The sequence below is a fragment of the Podarcis erhardii genome, assembly GCF_964252035.2.
Source record: "Podarcis erhardii genome assembly, chromosome: 10".
Taxonomy (NCBI): domain Eukaryota; kingdom Metazoa; phylum Chordata; class Lepidosauria; order Squamata; family Lacertidae; genus Podarcis; species Podarcis erhardii.
In genome coordinates, this window is record NC_138500.1 from 55945264 (window position 1) to 55969662 (window position 24399).

Consider the following 24399-nt stretch of genomic DNA (forward strand, 5'->3'; position numbering starts at 1 on the left):
CCCCCCTCCCCACGTTCTAGGAGAGCTGAGAAAGTTGCTGAACAGAAAGCAAAGAGACTTCAAGCTCAGGGTACCAGACGTGGAGGTGGTGTGGATTGAAAGGGACAGGCGGGGCGGAGTGTAGCCTTAATTGGAAACACCACCATTCTTAAAGGGAGACATTTGTTATCCCTTGCTGTGATTATTAAAGAATTCTAACTGGTAAGAAGACTCTGTTCAGTTTGTTCTGCTTATCTACTGCTGGGGGGCGGGGAGAGCCGATTCCTTGAAACCTGACACTTATAAACCTAACTTTTAAACTGAAACAGCTAACTTAGTTATTTTGAAAAGGTTTCACTTGTTTGTTAAAGACAAGTTAGACTGTTAGACCAGCCCAATCAAAATAGTCAGGGATGAACTTGGTGGGGGTCACGTCATCATCATTTGTTTTTTATTTCATTTTGATAGACCAGGCATAGGCAAACTCGGCCCTCCAGATTTTTTGGGACTACAACTCCCACCATCCCTAGCTAACATGACCAGTGGTCAGGGATGATGGGAACTGTAGTCTCAAAACATCTGGAGGGCCAAGTTTGCCTATGCCTGTGCTAGATAGATGTATGAGATGCCTGTAAATCTCTTGGGAGTGTTATTCCTACAATCATTGGTGAAGAATGATTTAGAGGTGGAAACACTCTGGGTGAATCCTGAGGGATGTAGATGCATGAGGTTCAGTATGGGAATGAAATCTTGAGAGAATTCTGCCTATCCCTTATAATACCTATAAGACAACTTTAATTTACCTTCATTTCATTTCCTTTTATGCTATTCATATGAATTAAATATTTCCAAATCATGTATAATAATTGTATTTTTTAGGGGGGGGAAGCATTTTTAAATCCCAGACCTATCCTCACATCTGTCAGGAGAGATATAAAATAAAACTATTCAAAGCTTGGTATTAAATTTTGTCTTCAGTCTCTTTTTCACAACATCAATTTTTGTCTCTGGAGTTTCTGAAAAGTTAGATTAAAAATATGCCATAGGGTGCACAAAGTGCTTTGGTGTAGTATTTCCTTTGTAAACATCATTCAAAGTAAGCCTTCTTGTTTTTAATCCCAGCCTCCGCTGATTTATTAAAATCATCTTACCGCTGTTGATGAATAATTCTGCAAGTTGCTCCTTAGAGAAATCAGAATCTATCTTCACTTTGACAATTTCACAGCTGAATCCTGCAGCCAGTTGCTTGTGCTGTGTTAAAAGTTCACAAATTCAGCAAAGGTGAATAATAGGCTTTTTCTACCCACCCTCCATGCCCCTGCCAAAATGTTGTATAGTTTTATCTTCTTACCTTCATACAGAGGGCTATTTGGTACGCCACATAATCTTGCAAGCTTCCTTCTGGACCATGGAAGATAATATTGCGGTACTGTTCCACCTATACATAAACACAGTAATATTTATATGTACTTTCACAGGCCTGTTTTAAAATGAATGAAAAGAGGTGTTTAAAATGAATGAAAAGAGGTGTTTATTGTTCTTTAGACATTGCTTATAGTGCAATCACATAGATGTCTACTCAAAAGCAAGTCCCACTGAATTAAAAGGGACTTTGATCCCAAGAACCTGCTATGTAGGATTGCAGCCTTACAGATTTTGAAAAATGTAATTAGAACATGGATGGCCACCTGGTACACATTTCAATGCGGAAAAAATTGCTCAAAGCCAGCAACTTATAAAATGATAACAGTTAATTGCTCTGTTTCTGTTCAGGGTTCATAAAAGTATTAAGGACCATTCTGCCATTCCTACATCACAAGTCTGGAAGGATGAGTGCCCCTATAATGATGCTTTTGATTCTTAGTACAGTGGTACCTCGGGTTAAGTACTTAATTTGTTCTGGAGGTCCGCTCTTAACCTGAAACTGTTTAACTAATGGGGCCTCCCCCTGCCACTATGCTGCCGGAGCACGATTTCTGTTATCATCCTGAAGCAAAGTTCTTAACCCGAGGTACTATTTCTGGGTTAGAGGAGTCTGTAACCTGAAGCATCTGTAACCTGAAACGTATGAAACCCAAGTGGTACCTCGGGTTAAGAACTTAACTCATTCCGGAGGTCTGTTCTTAGCCTGAAACTGTTCTTAACCTGAGATACCACTTTGCTAATGGGGCCTCCCGCTGCCGCCGCCGCACAATTTCTGTTCTCATCCTGAGGTAAAGTTCTTAACCAGAGGTACTACTTCTGGGTTAGCGGAGTCTGTAACCTGAGGCGTCTGTAACCTGAAGCGTCTGTAACCCGAGGTACAGTGGTACCTCAGTCCATTCTTAAACCGAAACCATCCTTAAACTGAGGCGCACTTTCCCTAATGAGGCCTCCCGCCGCCAGTGCCCTTCCACCGTTCGGCTTCCATTCTTAGACCGAGGTAAAGTTTGCGAACCAGGACACTACTTCAGGTTTTGCAGAGTTCGTAAACCGAATCGTTTGTAAACAGGGCTGTTCTTAAACCGGGGTACCACTGTACTGTATGATGTCTTAACTGGAGTGAATGTTAACAAAGACACCAGTCAGTTATTACCCCTGAAAGAGAAAATCAAAATGCCATTTAATATCAAATGCCAAAGAGAAAATCAAAATGCCATTTAATATCAAATGCCAGGATGTAAAGTGCTACTTTGGGTACATCCAAGGACTTGCTCAGCTGAGTTGTTGTATTTTCTCTCCTTTAACCAGTAGATCCCTGTGACATTTTACCAAGTGTCAAAACCAATGGTGCACAGTCCTGCTATTTGAGAACCCCCTTGGCTGCGCAGAATGAACTGTGTGATTCTTTGGACTGTGAGCATGATTTGGTGTGTGTGTTTTTTTAAATCTATGTATCTGGATAGAATAACTACAGAGGAGGGCTTTTCAAGTATTCTGCGTTTCCTGTGCTGCTATTCCCAGAACGAAATCTAACGCTCGTGTCTCAGTTTCCTAGCAACCTAACTACCTGTAAAGGGTTCTGAAGATAAGTTTACAAATTGAATTCCAAGAGGACTAAATTAGCTCTCTGCCACTGTAATAGCCATGTCCTTTGAAGGCTAACTTGCCACTCCTGAGAATTTTGCTTCCTTGCTTTTAAGTGGAAACGGATAATAAAAGGAACTTTATAGTAAGTGAACACGGTGTACGAAACTTTAGTGAAGCTTTATAGCAGGGAAGGGTAAGCTGCTTGCAGGCTGAGGTCTGCATTCCCTCAAGGAGAACCTGTCAGCGTTAGGTGGGGAATTAGAGGTCAAAGTGGAGAGAGAGAGAGAGAGAGAGAGCAACAAATGCAACTCACAATGTTATAATGTCACTCGTTCCAGCCTGGCAAAAGCATGTGAAGGGCTGGTGAAGGAGGCAATGGGATGGTGCAGTCCAGGGGGCGAGAAACTTAGCCCTTGGGTCTGAGAATTAGTTCCCCATCTTAATAATGAGAATCAGTTCCCCATCTTAATAATAATAATAATAATAATAATAATAATAATATATTATTATTATTTATACCCCGCACATCTAGCTGGGCTTCCCCAGCCACTCTGGGCGGTTTCCCAAAAAATATTAAAATACAGTAATGCATCAAACATTAAAAGCTTCCCTAAACAGGGCTGCCTTCAGATGTCTTCTAAAAGTCTGGTAGTTGTTGTTCTCTTTGACATCTGGTGGGAGGGCGTTCCACAGGGAGGGCACCACTACCGAGAAGGCCCTCTGCCTAACCTGTAACTTAGCTTCTCGCAGTGAGGGAAATGCCAGAAGGCCCTTGGTGCTGGACCTCAGTGTCTGGGTAGAACGATGGAGGTGGAGATGCTCCTTCAGATATCCTGGACCAAGGCCGTTTAGGGCTTTAAAGGTCAGCACCAACACTTTGAATTGTGCTCGGAAACGTACTGGGAGCCAATGTAGGTCTTTCAGGACTGGTGCTACATGACAGTTCTGCTGCCCTGATAGTTAAATGCAGCACCCATGTTCAGAGGCAGTGCTCCTCTGAATCACATTTGCGGGTATGGGAGGGCTGGTTGCCATCACAGCTCGTCTGTGGACTTTGCACCCAGGCAACATTTTGGGAACAGGGTGCCGGATCAAAGTGGACCTTAGAATTGATCCAGCAAGGCTCTCTTTATAGCCTTAAGAAAGCAATAGCATTCTGGCAGAGGTAGAGAAAACCAGCAAGATAATAAGAGTTAAGACTTGCATTCTTCCAAGCCCAAAGACTGGGAGAAAATATTCTGTGCCAACACTGTTTTGTGCCTTTCTAGAGTGGTTGCTTCACTAATTCATTTTTCAGAGCAGCAGAATGGTACCACTTGTCATAGTGGGGACATAGCCATAACAGATTCCAATTGCTCAAAAGCAACCAGGATCCAATTACAGTGGTATGTCAGGTTAAGTACTTAATTCGTTCCGGAGGTCCGTTCTTAACCTGAAACTGTTCTTAACCTGAAGCACTACTTTAGCTAATGGGGCCTCCCACTGCCGCCACACCGCTGCCACACGATTTCTGTTCTCATCCTGAAGCAAAGTTCTTAACCCGAGGTAATATTTCTGGGTTAGTGGAGTCTGCAACCTGAAACGTATGTAACCTGAAGCGTATGTAACCCGAGGTACCACTGTAGTTTAAAAGACCTCAAGAGGAGGACTGAGGGTGCAGTCACACAACTATTTTACTCCCACTTCAACATGGGTTCTGTCATCATGGTAAGATCCATGAGAAACTTGGTTATCTGAATCAGTCCATAACATATTTGGCTCTTGGCAGAGAAGACAAATGAGGGGAAAAATCCTAGAGACTAGAGAACTGGCTCCCTTCTAGAGAGTACTGTAGAAGGGCAGAGCTCAGGAGACTGTCCCCCAAACAGTTAGAAAACACAAGAAGTTTGCTAATTTTTACAAAACGATTGCAGTGGAGAGAGATGAATGTTGCTAAGGCTGAACTAAGCTGATCCTTACCAGCCTGAGGTAATTCTGCAGCGTCTGAAGATGGATCATAGATGTATAAGTCACACTGTGCAGACAGCCTTCTTGAGGACCTTTAAAGGAAAGGATACAAATGAAAACAACCCTAAGCTCTGTGGGGGGTTAAGCTGCACGGAGCCAGAGCTGTGATAAATGAGCAAGACACCAGACTATAGGGATCCCTGCAGTCCTAAAGAGGTTCTGCTTTCCCCAGCTTGCTGCACTTTCATTCCCTGCTTCTGTCTCATTTTCTTGCCCTTGGAATCTCTGCAATTTGCCCTTTCCTTCATCCTACCAACCATGAAGAATCTTTCCTGTGGTTGGACTCCCCAGATCAGGTACTCCCGAGAAGCTATTTTCTGAAATTACTGCCACACAATAAATACAAGCGGGGACGTTCAAGAGTACTCCCAGCCTGGCCAGATGCAAATTGTGCAGACTTTACAAAGAGGCATAGACATTTAATTCTGCTGTGGTTTTTGCACATGTCTACTCAGAAGTAAATATATTTGTGCTTAATGGAGCCTAGTCCCAGGTTAAGTGGCACACGACGCCAGCTGGAGCAATAAGGAAAAAAATGACGTTTTTCTTAAGCGCTGTGGGTTAAATCACAGAGCCTAGGACTTGCCAATCAGAAGGTCAGGAAGTGAGCAAAAACAATGTGAAACTGCACATGCTCAGAGTATTTGCTTTTTGTTTATCCAGGCTGGCAAATAATAATAATAATAATAATAATAATAATAATAATAATAATAATAATAATAATAATGTGTGCGTGTTTTGCTGAGAGCTGTGAAACTGCATATTGTGAAGGGCCTTTTTAAAAACATGGATCACAAATATTGTTCTAATATTTTCACTAGACAATACTATTTTGTGGCTATAAACTTCCCTGCTTTCCTTGTTGTTCAGGTTTTCCCTTTTGAACATATTGAAGGAAAGCTTCTTTATTCGCTGAACTTCAAAGCTTAATAAGAATGTAGCATGTAATTACTTAAGATGACAACTATCAGCAAACCATTGGCTATCCATCACAATAAACATTTACGCAAATATGTGAAGCCAAAGCAGGAGCAGACATACTTACTAAGCAAAAATATGATTATATGTTCCACCTGATTCCTTTTCAAAAATTCCCAAGGTGGTTGCGGAAATGCCTGACCTATTGACCACGAAACGTTGCCTGTTAAGAAGAACATGAAATCGGTCATGCTTATGTACACAAACACACAACACATCTATATTTGAAGACACATTTACTATGCCAGAGTATATATGCCATGTCACATGAATATAAATTTGGTTAGTTTTAACAAATATTTAATGGAAATATAAACCATTAGTGTTTTAAAAAGCTTTACATAGTGCCCCAGAGTGCTTTGTGCAACACAGTCAGATGGACGGGGTACAAAAATAATAAAGTTATTATCATTATTATTAAACAATAATGTAATGTCTACTTTTTTTTTTTAAAGGAATTTGCAATTCGTTTGGATTCCTGGAAATGTCGTATCTCAAACTAAGGACACGAGTTTCACCCCACTTCTGGATTTACCTACAAAGGTTGCATAATATGGCACCTTTTCTATTCTGTACTGTTTAAAAGCTACCATGACATAGGGGACTAAGAAAAATAAGATTATACTGAAAGTCTAGAATTGGCTCCAGAGTGTGGCCAATTTGCCAGGGACGAACATCAACAGGAGGTCCACTGCCCTTTTCTATGTTGTGCAGAGTACCCAAACAGATCAGATGCAGCCTAAGGGAATTCTTGGTTTACATGCCCCACTTGTTTCTTTATTTAAAGCATTTATACTGTGTCATCACAGGGTGATGAGGAATTGTGCTGGGTGCAGAAGGGAACGGGATGGGATGACGGCCATCGTGTGGTCTGAGTGACAGGAGAGGTAATTATTTGGCAGTGGGAGTTTGAACTGAGGTGCAAACCCAGCCAAAGAGAGGTACTGTATACAATGTAGTTTTACAGAAGGCAACAAATAAGGCTTCCAGAATTGTCAGCTAGCCTCATACCATTTCAAAAGATGTATCAAACACTTCCCTACTCACTCAGTCCCCTGGCACACCACATGAAAAGGTATGCTAAGTGCTCTAACTGAAATTGCGAGTCACCTTGGGAGCACTTTGTCCTGAAAAGTGGCATACTAATATCATAATGAAACATCTGGAGGGCACAAAGTTAATGTATTGGCATTTACTTGTTTAATCATGGCTCGATTTTGGACTTTGGGTAAGTATATACAGAGAACAATTGTGTTTCTTTATATTCCATCAGTCCATTGCATAAGGTAAAAAAGAAAAGGTAAAGGACCCCTGAATGATTAAGTCCAGTCAAAGGCAACTATGAGATGCAGCGCTCATCTCGCTTTCAGGCTGAGGGAGCTGGCATTTGTCCACAGACAGCTTTCCGGGTCATGTGGCCAGTATGACTAAACCGCTTCTGGTGCAACAGAACACAGTGATGGAAACCAGAGCGCATGGAAACAGCATTTACCTTCCCACCACAGCAATACCTATTTATCTACTTGCACTGGTGTGCTTTAGAACTGCTAGGTTGGCAGGAGCTGGGACAGAGCAACGGGAGCTCACCCTGCCGCGGGGATTCGAACCGCCGACCTTCTGATCGCCAAGCCCAAGAGACTCAGTGGTCTGGATCACAGCGCCACCCGCATCCCCTCAATTGCATAATACACCAGGAGTTCAGTACAACGCTCTTAGCCAAGATACTTGTTGCATACCATGTAACCCAAAACATAGAGCAATTTTCTTTTTCTTTTTTTAACAAAGCTAAGAGTGTTAATAGGTACCAAGTTTGATGGATAATATACTGCTTGCAGTGAGGCCGATGGTGGAGTCTGTGGTGTTATTAAGTGTCAAGTCTTCTAGGCTCTTCCATCCATCAGAAGTGATTGCTTGGAAATGGTTTGCCACTGCCTGGCTCACTGCTTTTGAAAAATCATCCCATGCTGTCTGCTTGCGGATGTTTAACACGCATATAGTGTTTTCCATTTCAAGATCATCTGTACCACAATGGGCTGGCTCCACCTGGCTAAGTGCAATCCATAAAGGTATCTTCAGAGCATCTGTTTAAATAGAATGGGAGAACGTGAATGTAGCAAAATCTAGATGCAATGACACAGTTACAATAAATAAAAGAAAAATATGAGTATTCATCCATACATCTCAAAAGCAACATGCAATCCCTGGGTACGGTTGGTAGCTCCATCAGATAGAATATAAATTCAAGTTTGTTTCCTGTATAGCCATTTTTTTTATCATTTGATCTAGCTGTAGGGAAACCTCAAAAAATGTCTGTGATAGAATCACAAAAAGGCTTTGATGTACGAAAGTTTGTGGCTTGCATAATGACCATCATGTGTGACAACAGAACAATTGTGTCCACCTTTTGATTTCCATGAGGTCTGAACTACTCCAAAGTAATCATAGGGGAGTATTTTAGCCTTTCCCACAGCACTTCAGAATGCCTGTTATTGAGTATATTCCATGCTGATCTCATTTTAAATTTGATGGATGGTACAGGTAGATTCAGATCATGTTTGATATGGTGTTATGACTGCCAATTAATGGACTTGCGTTTGAACTGCTGGTACCGTGCTCCCTTCCTGCACATATGGTTCTTCCAATTCAGAAAGGTGATGCAGTCCCTAATGTTGCTGTTAGCATGGTTGTCATGGAGACAGATGGCATTTAAATAACTATTTCTGCACCACCTGTGGAAATGCCAACAACTTATAAAGGGACCACCTGGGCATGACTGCTCTAACTGCCAGTTCAAACACATCATACCCCAGTACCTAAATAACTCCGAACAACCTTCAGGAAGAGTAATGCCTCAGTTAAAAAAACTCGAATGATTCCACAATCACTTATTCAACTTCTGAAACTGCTAGGGCTGTTGTTCTAACATTTAATTAAAAACCTGTCTGCTGAATTCCACTAGTTCTTGGCCTTGTTTCCATATGTGGGAAGAAAGATCCCCACTTCTGACGCCCTGTTACACATTTTGAGAGCCGTTGACATGTTCAGCCCTGCTTTCATCTTTTGCCAGTTCTTTACCTATTTATTCTACCTTCCTTCACATTCTTTGTATTCTGGGCATTCATCATCTTTACAACAGGGAAAACAAGGAGGCAGTCTCTCCTCTGTGCTGTGCTTTAGCCCACATGCAACTATACTAGAGCTGAGCTGAAATTTCTCATAAGTCATTGTTGGAGGAAAATGGTAAGGTTTTTCTTTTTCTTGCCCTTCTACAAAAAAAGCCATTTTGAAAAATGTTCTTGGAAGGTTTTCTACCATTTTGCATGCGCGCGCACGCGCGCGCGCGCACACACACACACACACACATGATGCTAGGTGCAAGGTGGACAAGTTGTCAATGCAGCAAAGACATGAAAACACACACACACACACCACCATCAAAACTGGATGCCTTCATCTGCCTCACCTGCAATAAAAAGTACAGTATCTCTCTCACTGCGGCCTCTACAGCCACAGCAGGAGCTGTAACCCTCCAACAATTTGAGTTTACCCCTCTTCCATCGCCTTACAAGATGTGAAAAATAAGAAATATATAAGGAAAAGCTGTGCTGATGAGCCCCAAACCTCAAAAAACTGTTTGGACATTTCTCCCTCTCTCTGGAGAGGTTTGCTGAAAAGCTCTTCTCGGTTTCTTTGCCCACAAATAGGGTGGACAATTTTGAGAAGCCATTTGCGGGTGGCTCTAGCTTATAATTATGTTATACTCTGGCCAAATCGCAGGTTCAACATTCTGAATGGCTTGATTATAATGCCAAATTTTGCCTAAGTACTAGTTATACATGCAGTACAGTAAGGTAGAAATATGATGGGTCCCTTTGTTCTGTTCTGATCTCAATGCTATAGTTATTATGAAGTATAAAAAGGCATCCAGTATTCACAACAAAATAGTATTAAAATATATTGCTGGTTTGCATTTTATCTTCTGTGATTCCAAGAGTAGGCTTTTGCACAATACTGAACTTTGTGTTCTCCAAACAGTGCTGAAATCTCTTTTCCATACTGAATTCTGAAGGGTCTCCTGTGAACTGTACTCAAGAGACTGAAGTGCAGATGTTTTAAAAAATGTTGTTTTCTAATTGGGACCACACAGGAAGTAGTATGTTTTCATGGTTGCTACAGAATAACTAAAGGTATACTATAAGTTGCATAACAATTGCAAAAGTTATTTTTACATGGAACCAGAAGGCAAGCTTTAAACTTTGTTTCCTTCATTACAGAGTTATTATGTCAAATAAAATAATGGCTTTTTTGTTTTGTTTTGTTACTTCTTACTATGCTGGCCAGGAAACTACAACTAATCCAGAATGTGGCAGCTAGACTGGTGACTGGGAGCGGCTGCCAAGACCACATAACACCAGTGTTGAAAGACCTACATTGGCTTCCAGAACATTTCTGAGTACAATTCAAAGTGTTGGCGCTGACCTTTAAAGCCCTAAACAGCCTCGGCCCAGTATACCTGAAGGAGCGTCTCCACCTCCATCGTAAAGCCCAGACACTGAGGTCCAGCTCTGAGGGCCTTCTGGCAGTTCCCTCCCTGTGAGAAGTGAGGTTACAGGGAACCAGGCAGAGGGCCTTCTCGGTAGTGGTGCCCGCCCTGTGGAACGCCCTCCCATCAGATGTCAAGAAAATAAACAACTATCTGACTTTTAGAAGGCACCTCTTTAAGGAAGTTTTTAATGACTGTTTTAATGTATTTTTAACCTTTTGTTGAAAGCTGCCCAGAGTGGCTGGGGAAACCCAGCCAGATGGGTGTGGCAAATAAATAAATAAATAAATAGTGGCAAAAACCAATACAAAAGTGGCAGAAACAAAAACAAAGGAACAAATGGGGAAATTGACTCCCACCTCTAATGGTAATACAGTATTACTATTTTGTTTTCCAAATCTTGCTGTGCTATGAAGCGGGATGGGATGCCAAATGCCTACGGTTTGAGACAGGAAGGTGGAAACATATCAGAAAGAAAGCTCTCTTAAGCGGTCTTCTCCAGCACAGGTCCCTGTGTTGCAAAATCCACTCTTCTTCCTGCTTCAGTGGCGGAAAACAATCTACTTCCATGCTCCTCAACTGATGTTAAAGGGTACAACTCTATTAACACTTCCATTTAAAGTTCCATGTGAGATCCAACCCTGGGGACACATCCATGTAGGTGCTAATTTAGGGCTCCAGATAAGCTGCCTCAGCATATCCAATCTCCACGGCATAAATATGGCAAAGAAATTCTCTCTGGTGCACTGCCAAACCACACAGCTGACAAGGACTGCTATATACATAATGGGCTTTTGCTTTCAACATAAGGGAACCCCCTGGTGGAGGGAGAAGTGCCTGCCTTTTCCAGAGAGATGTCACATGCTCACAGTTAAGTTTTAAGAATGATACGCTACAACAGAAGCAAGAATATTAATTGCCAAAAATTGGAAAGCAGAATTAGTACCAACACAAGAGGAATGGCAGGATAAATTATCTGAATATCTCGAACTGGCGAAAATGATGGAGGCAATTAGGAGACAGCCAAACCGAAAGTTCAAAAAGGAGTGGGAATTTTATAAAGAATATTTTTTAAAAAAACAAACAAACAGTGCCCTCAAGTTAAAACCTGGACATGCTTTGATCAATTTTCGCAAACCACAATATGGATTATAAGTATAGTATTCAGATAACAGAAGAAATGGCGAAATGATTAAAGAAGCAGTTTATTAAACAGATAATAAGACAGACCCACTTTAAGGAAAACGGAAGTCTAATGGGGAAGATAAGGAATTGGGAATTAAGAACATGGTGGCATCAGTTCTTTTGTAAGAACGTATGGATGTATGTATGGTTTTTTTGTTATTATTTTTTCATTTTTGTTAATTTCTTGTGTGCGTTTGTTAAGTAAGAAAACTAATAAAAAGCATATTAAAAAAAAGTTAAGTGTTAGCATTACAAACTGAATGGAAAACACCAGGCAGAATTGCCCTAGCAATCCAGTTCAGTGGAAAAGTTTACTTCGGATTCCAGTTTCAGTGTGATTTCAGTGGGAGGCCTTGCGCAAAGGACTATGTGCTGCTGTTAACTCTGTGCTGTAGAATCCCATGGGGTTATTTTAGCAATGAAATAGGTATGGCAGGTGGCTTGGCTCTGCCGGTGCATTCCACCAAGCCAACATCCCCACCACCTTTGCACTTCCCCAAAAGGTGGTGTAGTCAGTGGTTCAGTTCCACCTGGTGAACTGCTTCTGAATATATGACAAATGAAATAATAAAGGTGTTTTATGTGACCGCTCACTCTCAAGCCAATGGGATTTAATGGTGACACACGATTTAATGGACATAACAGCGGCATGCTGTACCAAATGTAGAGAATAGTCAAAAGTTGTAAATAATAGCAATAACAGTAACAATTAAAAATGTCAGCCTGCACTATATTTGCCTAAAAGTGGTGCAAAGGTAACACTGTAAAACTTTGCAGGACCCAATCAAAAGAGCGATGTGGTGATTGCCAAAACATGCAGTAGGGAATTTTAGCTCCCATTTACAAAGGCAGACTCCATTTTGCCTGTCTGTTTAGGAGCAGTCTCCAATTCAGACGTAATCTCCATGGCAGTAAATTGATATTCTGCCATGGTTACATCTCTCTGTCACATACATACCTCAGTATACCTGAGAATCAACAACATACAACTACGCAACAATATGCAATTTACAGCAATGGGCTTTTCAGCAATGCTTGGCCGCTGCACAGAATCTGCCACTTTTCCAGAAATTTCCACATATTCATGACTTAGCTGTTACTCACTCAGATTCTCTAGAAGCTGCTTGCAGTCATCGGTGGCAACATCATGCAGGGTTTGGTTGCATTTATCTTCCCTCTCAGCCTCTAGTTCCCCGTGGCTACACAAGACTTCTAGGCAACTCTGGGAAGATAAGAGCAGGAAGCTTTCAAGGAATTAGCTTGAGCTGAATCTAAGTTATTACCTGAATCTACCTTTTATAATGTCCTCATTTCAGCCCTTAAAATACATACTTCCAAACACTGAGAAATTATCTATTAAGAGGTTCGGTTTTCTGACAGGGAGAACTTTGACCACGAGATCCCCACATTTAATGTTTTCCTAGTCTGAATATGTAAACCTGAATTGGGAATGGCTGTGGAAACTCTGGACCAGTGGTGGGCTGGATGAGGGCCGATAAACTGAGTTTAAACGCTGACAGGACAGAGACTCTCTGGGTGAATGGTTCACATGTCCAGGATATAGTTAGCTGTTCTGGATAGGATTGCACTCCCTCTGGAGGAGCAAGGATGAAGTGTGGGGGTGTTTTTTGTCTGGAGGTGCAGGTGCTCTCGGTGGCTAGGAATGCCTTTTACCAGCTTCAGTTGAGAAGATAGCTTAGGCTTTTCCTGGCCCAAGAGAGCTTGGCTACTATTTGCATTGGCCACCTCAAGACTGGATTACTGCAATATGCTCTATACCAGGCTTCCACTGAGTTTCACCTGGAAGCTGCAACTGGTGCAAAATGCAGCTAGGTTGTTGGCGGAGGTATCCCATCAACATCATATAAAACATCTGCTGAGGGAGCTTGCACCGGCTGCTAAAATGCTCCTGGATGCAGCTCAAGTTGAGCATTTAAAGGTAAACCGGGTAGCCTAAGGGACTGCCTTGCCCTTATAAAATTCATGCCTTGCAACTGTAATCTTCTGACGGGGCATGGATGAAATGGCTAATGCACCCAGAATCATGATGTTTTGGTACTATGGAAGTCACCCTCCTCAGCTACACCCTCACCTGCCCTGCTGTGCACCCTTCCTAGAATGTTTTTGCCTGGCCAGAATGTGCCACTGAACTCTTATAATGCTTCTTGCTCACCTGGAGGGAGGATAGAGAGCCATGTGAAGAAATGAACCTATTGCTTTGCCCACTTTAGCTTCTGCCTTGCCCATCACAGGCATGTGGCTCCTGGAAGGTTCTCAAGAAGGGGATGTGGTGCTCAGGCTGAAAAAGATTCCACCAGCTCTATGTGGCTGTCTCCTAAGTGAGAATGATGGGGTTCCCTACGCATGTTTCTCCTTTCCAAGTGCTGAGTGCCTATAACTGAATTAGCCACTTAATGGAAGCCAGTTCATGGTTATAAATCTGATCTAAATTTATTAACTTAAAGCATAGCTAGAAGCTTCCCACTGGCCACAAGAACTGTGCCATCTGCTGCAAACTGTACAATCTGCAAAATCGGCTTCTGTTATCAGGTGTCTTTCCCCTCAAGGATATCATGTGATGCCAGCTGTAGTGGACAGCTAAAAACAATGCTAAATCAGCTACTGTAAATCATATTCAAAGGTCAAGATAATCTAGAGTTTTGTTTCCAACAGCGTTCACCTAAGAACGTTCTCCTGATAGGCATGTGAAGCTAAGCACCAAGGCATGGCGGTGGTAATAATCCCATTATTTTAATCCCAGCATCTGAGACCCAGACATTCTGAATGTGTGTGTGTCACATTTTTGCTTCTTATGGTTAAGAGTTATCAATAGCCATAGATATATCTTCCATAATGTTGTTGTTATCTTCCTTGGGTTTGTGTAAACTTTTCCAAAATCACCCAAGGTCCAATCCATATGTTACCTTTGCAGCATAGGTTTCACAATCTGAGATGGTCACTGCCCTCAACACTGCCACCATAGGCCCTTTTTTTTGGATTTGAACTCACTGGAACTCAGTTCCAGCACCTCTCAGGTAGGCACCACTACCATTCTAAGATAACGAGGGAGGCGCTCATGGTGAGTTCCGGCACGTCTTGTCTAGAAAAATAGCACTGACTGCCATCAACCCTAATGGAGGAGACATCTTGACATGAAGGTTCTCACATGATGTAGAAAATCTGTACCGATCAGTGCTGGATTACCAAATAAACAGAGGAGGCACTGGCCTATGGACCCCACACCTTTCAGGGGCCCAATGTCAAGGGCTAGACAGAGGAGGAATGGTGGGGATTGCCCCCTTCTCCTGAACCTTTCTGAGAACAGAAGAACAGTATAGATTTAGAACAGTGGTTTGCAGAAGGGCACAGTTCAGAGGCTGCAGAGGGCAGAAGCTGGGAAATACTGGAAGAGGAACAGCAAGAAGAAGCAGCACCAGGGGAGAGACAGCTGACAGACTCAGTGTCTTTGGAAAGCATTCCTTACCCCGCCCCCCAGGACCATGCGTTCATTGAGGGTAGTAAAACAGAGAGCTCAGCGGAAGAGCTCAGATTAACCGATGCAGGGGTGACCTAGAATAGGGGAGACGCAGGGGGGTGGGACTTTACTTGGAGTTATGCCATTATTTAGGGAAGGCTGCATTGCTTGTCGCTCTCTGTGAATTATTGAATAATTCGCTTGGTAAGAATTTTTATCGTTTCTCTGATTCTTGGCTGCCACCATGGGAGGGATCAGATTCCCCAAAGCCTGACACCCTGCAGCAATGGATCTAAATAATATTGATCTGATCCTGAGAGAAATTTACAAAAACGTATTGGAGGTAATTTGCGACTCCCACCCCCTGAGATTTCAACTGCCCAGGGGCCTCCACAGGGTTTAATCTGGCACTGTTACCAATGCAACAAATGGAGCCAACCATGAGAGTGTAGTTTTACAATGGCCTCAATGAGAACATCTGGTCTGGGTCAATTCTCGTGGGCCATAACCATCTCCTGTGACAATGACTTTCATATGTTAATCGTGTACTGTAAGAAAAAAGAACTTCTATGTGCTTGTCCTGAAACTTTTGGCAAACAGTCTAATGAAATGATCTCAACTGTTTTCAGTTTATTGTCTATTAATATTTCCAGTGCTCGTATTCTAGGAACATCTATCTTCCTCACCTGCTATGCAGTCTATTAAAAAAAAAAAAAAAGCTTTATCAGCCCTTTCCTCATTGTTTTATAAACTCCTTGACGAATGTGAAAAACACAGTATTGACTGTATCAGTCGCGCACATACAGCCAGTGGAACAGTGACTTAATCTTGATACCACGTCGCACTTAACAATCTATTAGGCAGACTGACTGACCTTAAAGCCTTTTGACGCTGCTATGTGGGCTGCAGTCCAGCCGTCTTTGTCAGCGTGGTTGATGAGATCTGCAGAAACAATGGGCTTTGCTTTACGGTTACAGCTGTCAACCCCACACTCCAAGTCAAAGAGGCACGAATTAGCATCTGCTCCATTCACAAAGTTTCCATCTTCCGGCTTTCCATAGTACATAAGAAATCTTAGGCAGTCAACATTATCAGCATCGACAGCAGCATGAAAAGGTGTCCAGCCATCCTGCAGAAACAAAAAACGGGGCGGGGGGGAGAGAGCTCAGAAACAACTTCAGCCTGCTGAATAGATATTTACGAAATTTATGTGTTTTGTAAAACCTGCTGTCTGCTAACTATCTGAAGCAGTCAATAGTGTCTGGCTGTAAATGTTTTGACAAAGGCAGCCCATCTGTTATATCCTCAGACAACTGTATGTACTGGTACATAATGAAAAAAGGGGTGTAAAGTACTTCAGCTCTTCCTCTGAACAGTGCTGGTGGATGTTCCTGCTTCTAGACCGAGAGGGTTCACAAATGGGGGGGGGGCGAAAGAAGTGGGGTCAATCCTTTCCAAAGGATGCTTTTAGCAGGATGATACCAAAACATAAAAAGACTCTGGCAGAGAAGGCTGATGTAACTGTTACTGGAGTTTTCTCAGACGTCTTCTCCCTTTCTTAAAAAATCTGTACAGTTTTATATAAGCAAGCACACCTCTTTAGCTCTGTGCGGTATTAAGTCTTTCCTACATTAGCATAACAAAGCGAGCACAGCTGCTCTGCAAAAGCATTTTCAGTCCTTAATTTCTTTTGATGTATTTATTTGGAATCACCAACATCCAAACTTGTATCTTTTTCTTATTATTATTTTCCTCTCTAAGTTATCATTACATTTGAGATCAGTATACAGCCCCCCCCCCCCCCCGCCGCTTCATTTAACTGCAAAACAAATTGTAAGCATGTGCCTTACTTCCAATATTCCTTATTTTGAAAGAAAGTATCTACAGTACTAGTTCTCTCACCAGCCCCTACTTAGGTCATTTTGCTAATGCATTTCCCTGCTTTTAGGGAACCCAATTCTGAACACAGAAGAAAGCAGTAAGAAAATTCTTCTATCTATATCTACATCTATACTCTTTCAGACCAACTCCTTACAGCCTTGTGGGTCTTGATTTCAAACAAAAGTAAGTAGTATTGGGTTCAATTGTTCACTGCCCCATTTGACCAAACTTTAATGAAAGGAAAAGACATCACTCTCATTCCTCTCTGCCATCCTTTACAGCATGGGTACGCAAACTAAGGCCCGGGGGCCATCAAAGGAGGGCCTTCCTCAGTTTAACATGCCCGGGTTACATCCATATGAGGCTAGTGTGACATGCTCAACATGGGCCTGGCATAAGAAACCGTTTGCAAACATCAACTGCTGCAGATAACATTTTAGAACATGGGTAGGCAAACTAAGGCCCGGGGGCCGGATCTGGCCCAATCGACTTCTGAATTCGGCCCACGGATAGTCCAGGAATCAGCATGTTTTTACATGAGTAGAATGTGTCCTTTTATTTAAAATGCATCTCTGGGTTATTTGAGGGGCCTGCCTGGTGTTTTTACAGGAGTAGAATGTGTGCTTTTATTTAAAATGCATCTCTGGGTTATTTGTGGGGCATAAGAATTAGTTCGTTATTTCCCCCCAAAATATAGTCCAGGAATCAGCATGTTTTTACATGAGTAGAATGTGTGCTTTTATTTAAAATGCATCTCTGGGTTATTTGAGGGGCCTGCCTGGTGTTTTTAAAGGAGCAGAATGTGTGCTTTTATTTAAAATGCATCTCTGGGTTATTTGTGGGGCATAAGAATTAGTTCGTTATTTTTTCCCAAAATATAGTCCGGCTCCCCACTGAGGGGGAGGTCTTAGGGAGTGTGGACTGGTCCATGGCTGACAAAAGTTTGCTGAACCCTGCTTTACAGCAAGGCTAGCCCAAGAAATTTTACAGGGGAACCATCAAATGGTGCAGACACAGTGTTCGAAACTGAGATATGAAAGCTAGGAGCTAAATGGCACCTTAAACCAAGGTTATGGGCGCAACAATAGAATGCTTAGCGCTTTTTTAAAATAAAAAAATAACAATAATACAAAGTTGAAAATGAATAAACTGCAGCTAAAATATTATGTTCATTTTTCACATGGTCTAGTCCTTCCCCTGCCTATTCCCCTAATATTCTTCAGAGGGTCTCTTCTCCAGTCTTTGGAGAGTAGCTGGAAGTGGGGAGGCAGAAAAAGGTCCCCCTTTCCTTCCACTCTGCAGTTTTAATCTGCAATCTTAGGTGCAGCACTGCGCCCAGAGCTCAGAAACTGCTGGCGCTAATGAAATTCCCTGTCACAAAATGCACCTAGAACAATGCGGGTTGCGAACACTGTGCAGACACCTCACCCCCACCAAACCATGGTGCATAGTACTTAAGGCTTGTCAATGTATTTTGGCATCTGTGGCAGAGAACTCTGCAAAAGCCTCTCCCACCCTCTGGCAGTAAAAAAAACCAATAATAATAAATTAATAACGAGCAGTATGCTGTCCTTACATGACAGCCAGAATCAACTGCCTGAGGCGGAAGCTTCCCTCTTTCTAATGGCAGGAGTAGCCCTGGCATATGGCCATGAAATCCTGCCCATGGAAATTGGTCTGCATTCTGGCAAGACGTATATTTTGTGTAAATAAGTGTCGCGTCACAGGCGATTTCACATAAAGCACAGCAAGGATCTGACAGGGGGTCGTGAGCAGGGGCCACACACCAGTTAAGAAATCAGCAGTCTGAAAGAGAAGAGTGGAACTGGACTTTTTAGAGAGAGGGCAGCTGGGTTGTTATCAACTGCATGACACCTGCTTGGATCAGAGATTTATGACAACTCTTTCTGAGGCATTGCTTCTAAACAGATCACCTTACAAGGCCTGCAGCTTAGAACTTATTGATCCATGGTTCGAGAAATGAACTACCGACCCACAATCAATTTAACTTGGACACAGATTGAAATTATGACATTAATTTAACACGGATGACTTAACCCCTGTAACATACGTCAGTCAAATTCCCTAGGCAGCAAACTCAAGAGTATAATCCCACCCATGCTTATTCAGAAGTATTCCTACCAGTTGTTCAACTGAAACAAACATGAACAGGAAAACAGGTACAGGACTGCAGTGTCAGAGTGTTGCAAAGATCCTCATACGTATAAAATGAAACACAATTACAGTGGTACCTCGGGTTACATGCGCTTCAGGTTACAGACTCCGCTAACCCAGAAATATTACCTCAGGTTAAGAACTTTGCTTCAGGATAAGAACAGAAATTGTGCTCCAGCGGTGCAGCGGCAGCAGGAGGCCCCATTAGCTAAAGTGGTGCTTCAGGTTAAGAACAGTTTCAGGTTAAGAACGGACCTCCGGAACGAATTAAGTACTTAACTTGAGGTACCACTGTATTCAGGCTTACTAGGTAAAGGAAAAGGGGACCCCTGACCATTAGGTCCAGTCATGACCGACTCTGGGGTTGTGCGCTCATCTCGCTCTATAGGCCGAGGGAGCCAGCGTTTGTCCGCAGACAGCTTCCGGGTCATGTGGCCAGCATGACTAAGCCGCTTCTGGCGAACCAAAGCAGTACACGGATACGCCGATTACCTTCCCGGCGGAGCGGTACCTATTTATCTACTTGCACTTTGACGTGCTTTCGAACTGCTAGTTTGGCAGAAGCTGGGACCAAACAACGGGAGCTCACCCCATCGCGGGGATTCAAACCGCCGACCTTCTGATCGGCAAGTCCTAGGCTCTGTGGTTTAACCCACAGCACCACCCGCGTCCATTCAGGCTTACTAGAACCCCTCTATAATATTTTCAACATCCTGTTTTATCCCAGCTCTCCAGAAAACAGCACTGCTGCTTACCCAATACAATGGTACCTCAGGTTAAGAACTTAATTCGTTCTGGAGGTCCGTTCTTAACCTGAAACTGTTCTTAACCTGAAGCACCACTTTAGCTAATGGGGCCTCCTGCTGCTGCCGCACCGCCGGAGCACAATTTCTGTTCTTGTCCTGAAGCAAAGTTCTTAACCCAAGGTAATATTTCTGGGTTAGCGGAGTCTGTAACCTGAAGCGCATGTAACCTGAAGCGTATGTAACCCAAGGTACCACTGTATATGAAAAAGACCAACTTTTGTAGCCCACCTAGGATCGCACAGATGTAGGAATGGACACAGAGGACCACATGGGACTTCAGACATGGGGATTATTGCATTAGTTTTCCTGGTTATAATGCTAGCGCTTCTTTCCCAGTATCTAATGTTCCTTTTGCACTGCATCCTGCATCCTTTTGCACTGTCATCCTGAAACCGCAACCCCCCGCCACCTTATGCACATGTGCACTTTTCTTCCCCATGAAAACAACAGGAAAGAACTGTATGCTGGGATACTGCCCCAAATTTCATCATGTGAGCAGCAGTGGTGAGATCTATGAATACTGGGGAAATGCAAAACTTCTGTGATTTTCTAGATTACTGTGATTGCAAACAGACTTTTCTCTGGAAGCAATTAACATATGAGAGCTAAATGTCCACGAGATTCCACTAGTTTTCCAGCAGTGGCTGTTACAACATGTGAAAGATCACATAAAGCCTAAAAATATCAGGTGAGGAAACAGAATAAAGTGCTCTCTGAAGGCAGCCCTAAGGCTGGCATGTATAAACATCTTTGAACCACCTGTTCCACAGATCATTTCCAAACCGACCAAATCTAGGGACCTTTGCTTATTAAATGGCACAATGAGTGATAGATATGTTTCTGAACCATTTCTGGATGAAATCGTTCACAAAATTAACAAGGACTCTGATAAAAGCTGCATTTACAAACCAGAGATCTTCAGCCTTATGCAAATGAATCCGAAGCCACGATGCCTTTAATACAGAACCTGTTCTGCTTCTGTTCCATTTCACATTTCTATTTCTCTCTCTGATTTCTGCTGTGATCTTCTACCACGTCTTTGAGTGGAAACAAATGCTTCACTCAATATAGGTAAATGTAATAACAGACTATGTATTCCAGTTGCTAAACATTGCACAGACATGCACTAACCCCGATGGGGTGTTTTAGTGCAGTCTTTAGACTGAAAGCACTTCCTATCAGCCCCTCCTCAGATGCTCTGAGATTTGGAGAACCCTTTTCTTTCCACTATGCTTGAGGTGTGGAAGAGGAGTCAGGGGTACTTGGCTTTCCGGCCGTCTCTACTACACCCTTTCCTGGATCACCCAGGGTCTACCTGCCTGGGACATTATAACCAATTTCATATGTGTGAGGAGGCTGGTAACTCAAGAGAGGGGGATCTATTTGAGATGGAGCCCCCAAGGCCCCCAAATCCCCCAGATCAGCTTATGATGCTATTCCTGATCCCCCCCCAAAATGACTAACAGTTCTATAGGCCTGTAGCTATGCTAGCCAAATGGCCTTCCCTAGACCATTGATTGACAGCCTTTGAAAATGAGTGTCAGTGATACAGGAATGGCAGGAATGGGCCGGTCTGAGATTTGTATTAGATGCTATTGAATGCAGTTTCCAAAGTTTAGGTGCTAAACAGGACAAGCTCAGCCTCAGTGAAGCAAGCCTATCTGAAACTAATTCACCACTGGTACCTCCCTCTGGTGAAATTAAGTCATAGTAAACCATCCCTATCACTTGACGGTTGGAGATGGAGGCTCGGAATGAGGCTCCTACCTCCACTTATGCGATTCAATCTTTGATCATTTCTAAAATGACTAACTAAAGGTAAAGGTAAAGGTAAAGGTAAAGGGACCCCTGACCATTAGGTCCAGTCGTGGCCGACTCTGGGGTTGTGGCACTCATCTCGCTTTATTGGCCAAGGGAGCAGGCATACAGCTTCCTGGTCATGTGGCCAGCATGACTAAGCCGCTTCTGGCGAACCAGAGCAGCGTATGGAAACACCATTTACCTTCCCGCCGGAGCGGTACCTATTTATCTTCTTGCATTTTGACGTGCTTTCGAACTGCTAGGTTGGCAGGAGCAGGGACCGAGCAACGGGAGCTCACCCCATCGCAGGGATTCGAACCGCCAACCTTCTGATCGGCAAGTCCTAGGCTCTGTGGTTTAACCCACAGCACCACCCGAATCCCTCTTCACTCAATAGACGAAGATACTTATAGTGACAGAGCAACAATCCATCCGGACCTAACACTGGACAGTACTGAGAGTACTCAGTCAGTACTGAGAGACGCATTGGAAATATTAACCCAAATTTTACATATAATATGAATATAGTATGTCCCATTGAATGTCATGGGCTAATAATAATAATAATAATAATAATAATAATAATAATAATAATAAATTTATACCCTGCCCATCTGGCTGGGTTTCTCCAGCCACTCTGGGCTGCTTCCAATAAAAGATTGAAAATACATTCAATATAATTTGAACAAGCGTAGTAAGTTGTCACATCAGCAGCAACAAGAGTAATTTATGTGCCTAGAACATTGAATTTCAAACTGTGTTACGGGAAACTTAGCAAATGTTCCTTGATAGAATAAGGATAATGGTAGACTAACTTCTTGGGAGATAGAGGCCACATGATACACCCCAAGCTTGTGTGCCCCCACACCCTAGCCTCCTCTGTAGCAATCCAGAAGTTTGTGCTTCTGTTTTGATTAATCACAGCTTGCCATTTCATCAGAGCCCTGCAAACTGTTGTTTACAAAGCTGGCTTCTTTCAACAAACCATAGGTAATATTCGCCACAGTTTAAGGTTTATATCGCTAAACTGTGGTTAATCCAAATGGGAAGTGAAGGCTCCCATCTCCTTATTGTGGCTGCACTAGAGGAGAAGAGGCAATGGAGGAGGCTAAAATTCTTCCTGTCCAAATACACCAAAAGGAACTCTTACATCCAAATGCTGCCAACACGTCCACCACTCCCCCAGAAGCACAGAAATAGTACTGGACATGTTTTAAGATATCTGCCTAGTTTTCAGGGGATGATAGCTAAGGACGATATGAACCAAGAGTACATCCTGAACTCTCCAGCAAAATTTGTAGGAGTTGTGCAACAAACGCCCTAACAATACAGTGTTTTAAAACCACTGCTATATAATATTCATGCACTGAAATCATTAATTTAAAAACATATGAATGAGTCCTTAGCAGGAAACGTAATTTGATATATGGATATAGGAATGGCGAGTGGTAACAAATTGGGATGATTTATCTGCTTCTTTGTTATTAGGAACAAAATATTTCTGCTCCTATATTTTTAACGTATTTCTGCATCTTCCAAAGTCCAAACAACAGTGAGATGTCAGTTTCTTTATATTCATTTGTTGTATGTTAATTTCAAAGATAGAATAAGAATCTTCCTTATTTAGTCTGATCTATTACTCTCTCAGAAGTTCATTTTTTAAAAAAACCCAAAAGAATACTCAATCTTTTTACCCTCCCTTTGTAGATTGTTTCCTCTGCAGGAAGAACAAAAGCAATCTTCTCCTAAGCAAGGTGTCCAGGCTTTTGAATCAGAGACAAGAAAAATCTCTATTGAAGTTGACATCATGGAAAACAAGAGCTTATAGGAGCAGGATGTGAGTAACAACTGCTTCAGATTTCAAGTCTGTGAGGCAGGATGACAGGAAAGATAATTATTTCAGAAATCTTATGGGGAAATAAATAATTGAATGCAGTTGAAGGCATTTTACAATGGCACACAACCATATAAATGTGAAACCTTCCATTAATTCCAAAGGATTTCATGCACTACAGCAGTTAAGATTATGAACAAATGCCTCAACAGAAGCCATTTTGACACACAGCAATGCAGCCGTTAGGGTTATTAATGTATGCCTCAACCGAAACCATTCTGAAGCAGCTCACTCCTGCTCTTCTTGAAATGTTGACTTTGAAAAATGGGCTTTTAAGACTTACACAGGTTTCTGCGCTTCTGACTGCTCCAGCTTCCAACAAGAGTTTGACACATTCATTATTTCCGTTTCTACAGGCCAAGTAGAGAGGTGTCTCTCCATTTTCAGCAGCGTGATTAATGTCAGCATGATACATGATTAATAATTCTGCACATCTAGGGACAGAAGCATTGGACATGTTAGAAGAATACCTGACCTGGAAAAGACATGACCTTTAAAATGCCATTCAGCTACAATACCTTCTCCAAACATATATTTCAATTATACTGCATCAACAAAGGTAATTGGCTTAAAACCATTATGATCAGGGACACATATTAAATCCAAAATTGGTGCCTGGATACTGAAAATAGGCAAATTCTCTCATCCAGTTATTTGCGGAGACTTC

At 42.4% G+C, this 24399-nt stretch overlaps 1 protein-coding gene across 1 annotated transcript in view; it reads right to left on the minus strand.

Annotated features, from left to right (window-relative positions):
- CTTNBP2 (cortactin binding protein 2) overlaps positions 1-24399 on the minus strand; it is a 120057-nt gene that overhangs the window by 26593 nt on the left and 69065 nt on the right. Inside the window, 8 exon segments of the mRNA XM_081877794.1 lie at positions 1131-1230; positions 1331-1417; positions 4948-5027; positions 6041-6136; positions 7779-8054; positions 12806-12923; positions 16051-16305; positions 24016-24166. Coding sequence (XP_081733920.1) covers positions 1131-1230; positions 1331-1417; positions 4948-5027; positions 6041-6136; positions 7779-8054; positions 12806-12923; positions 16051-16305; positions 24016-24166 — 1163 coding nt within the window.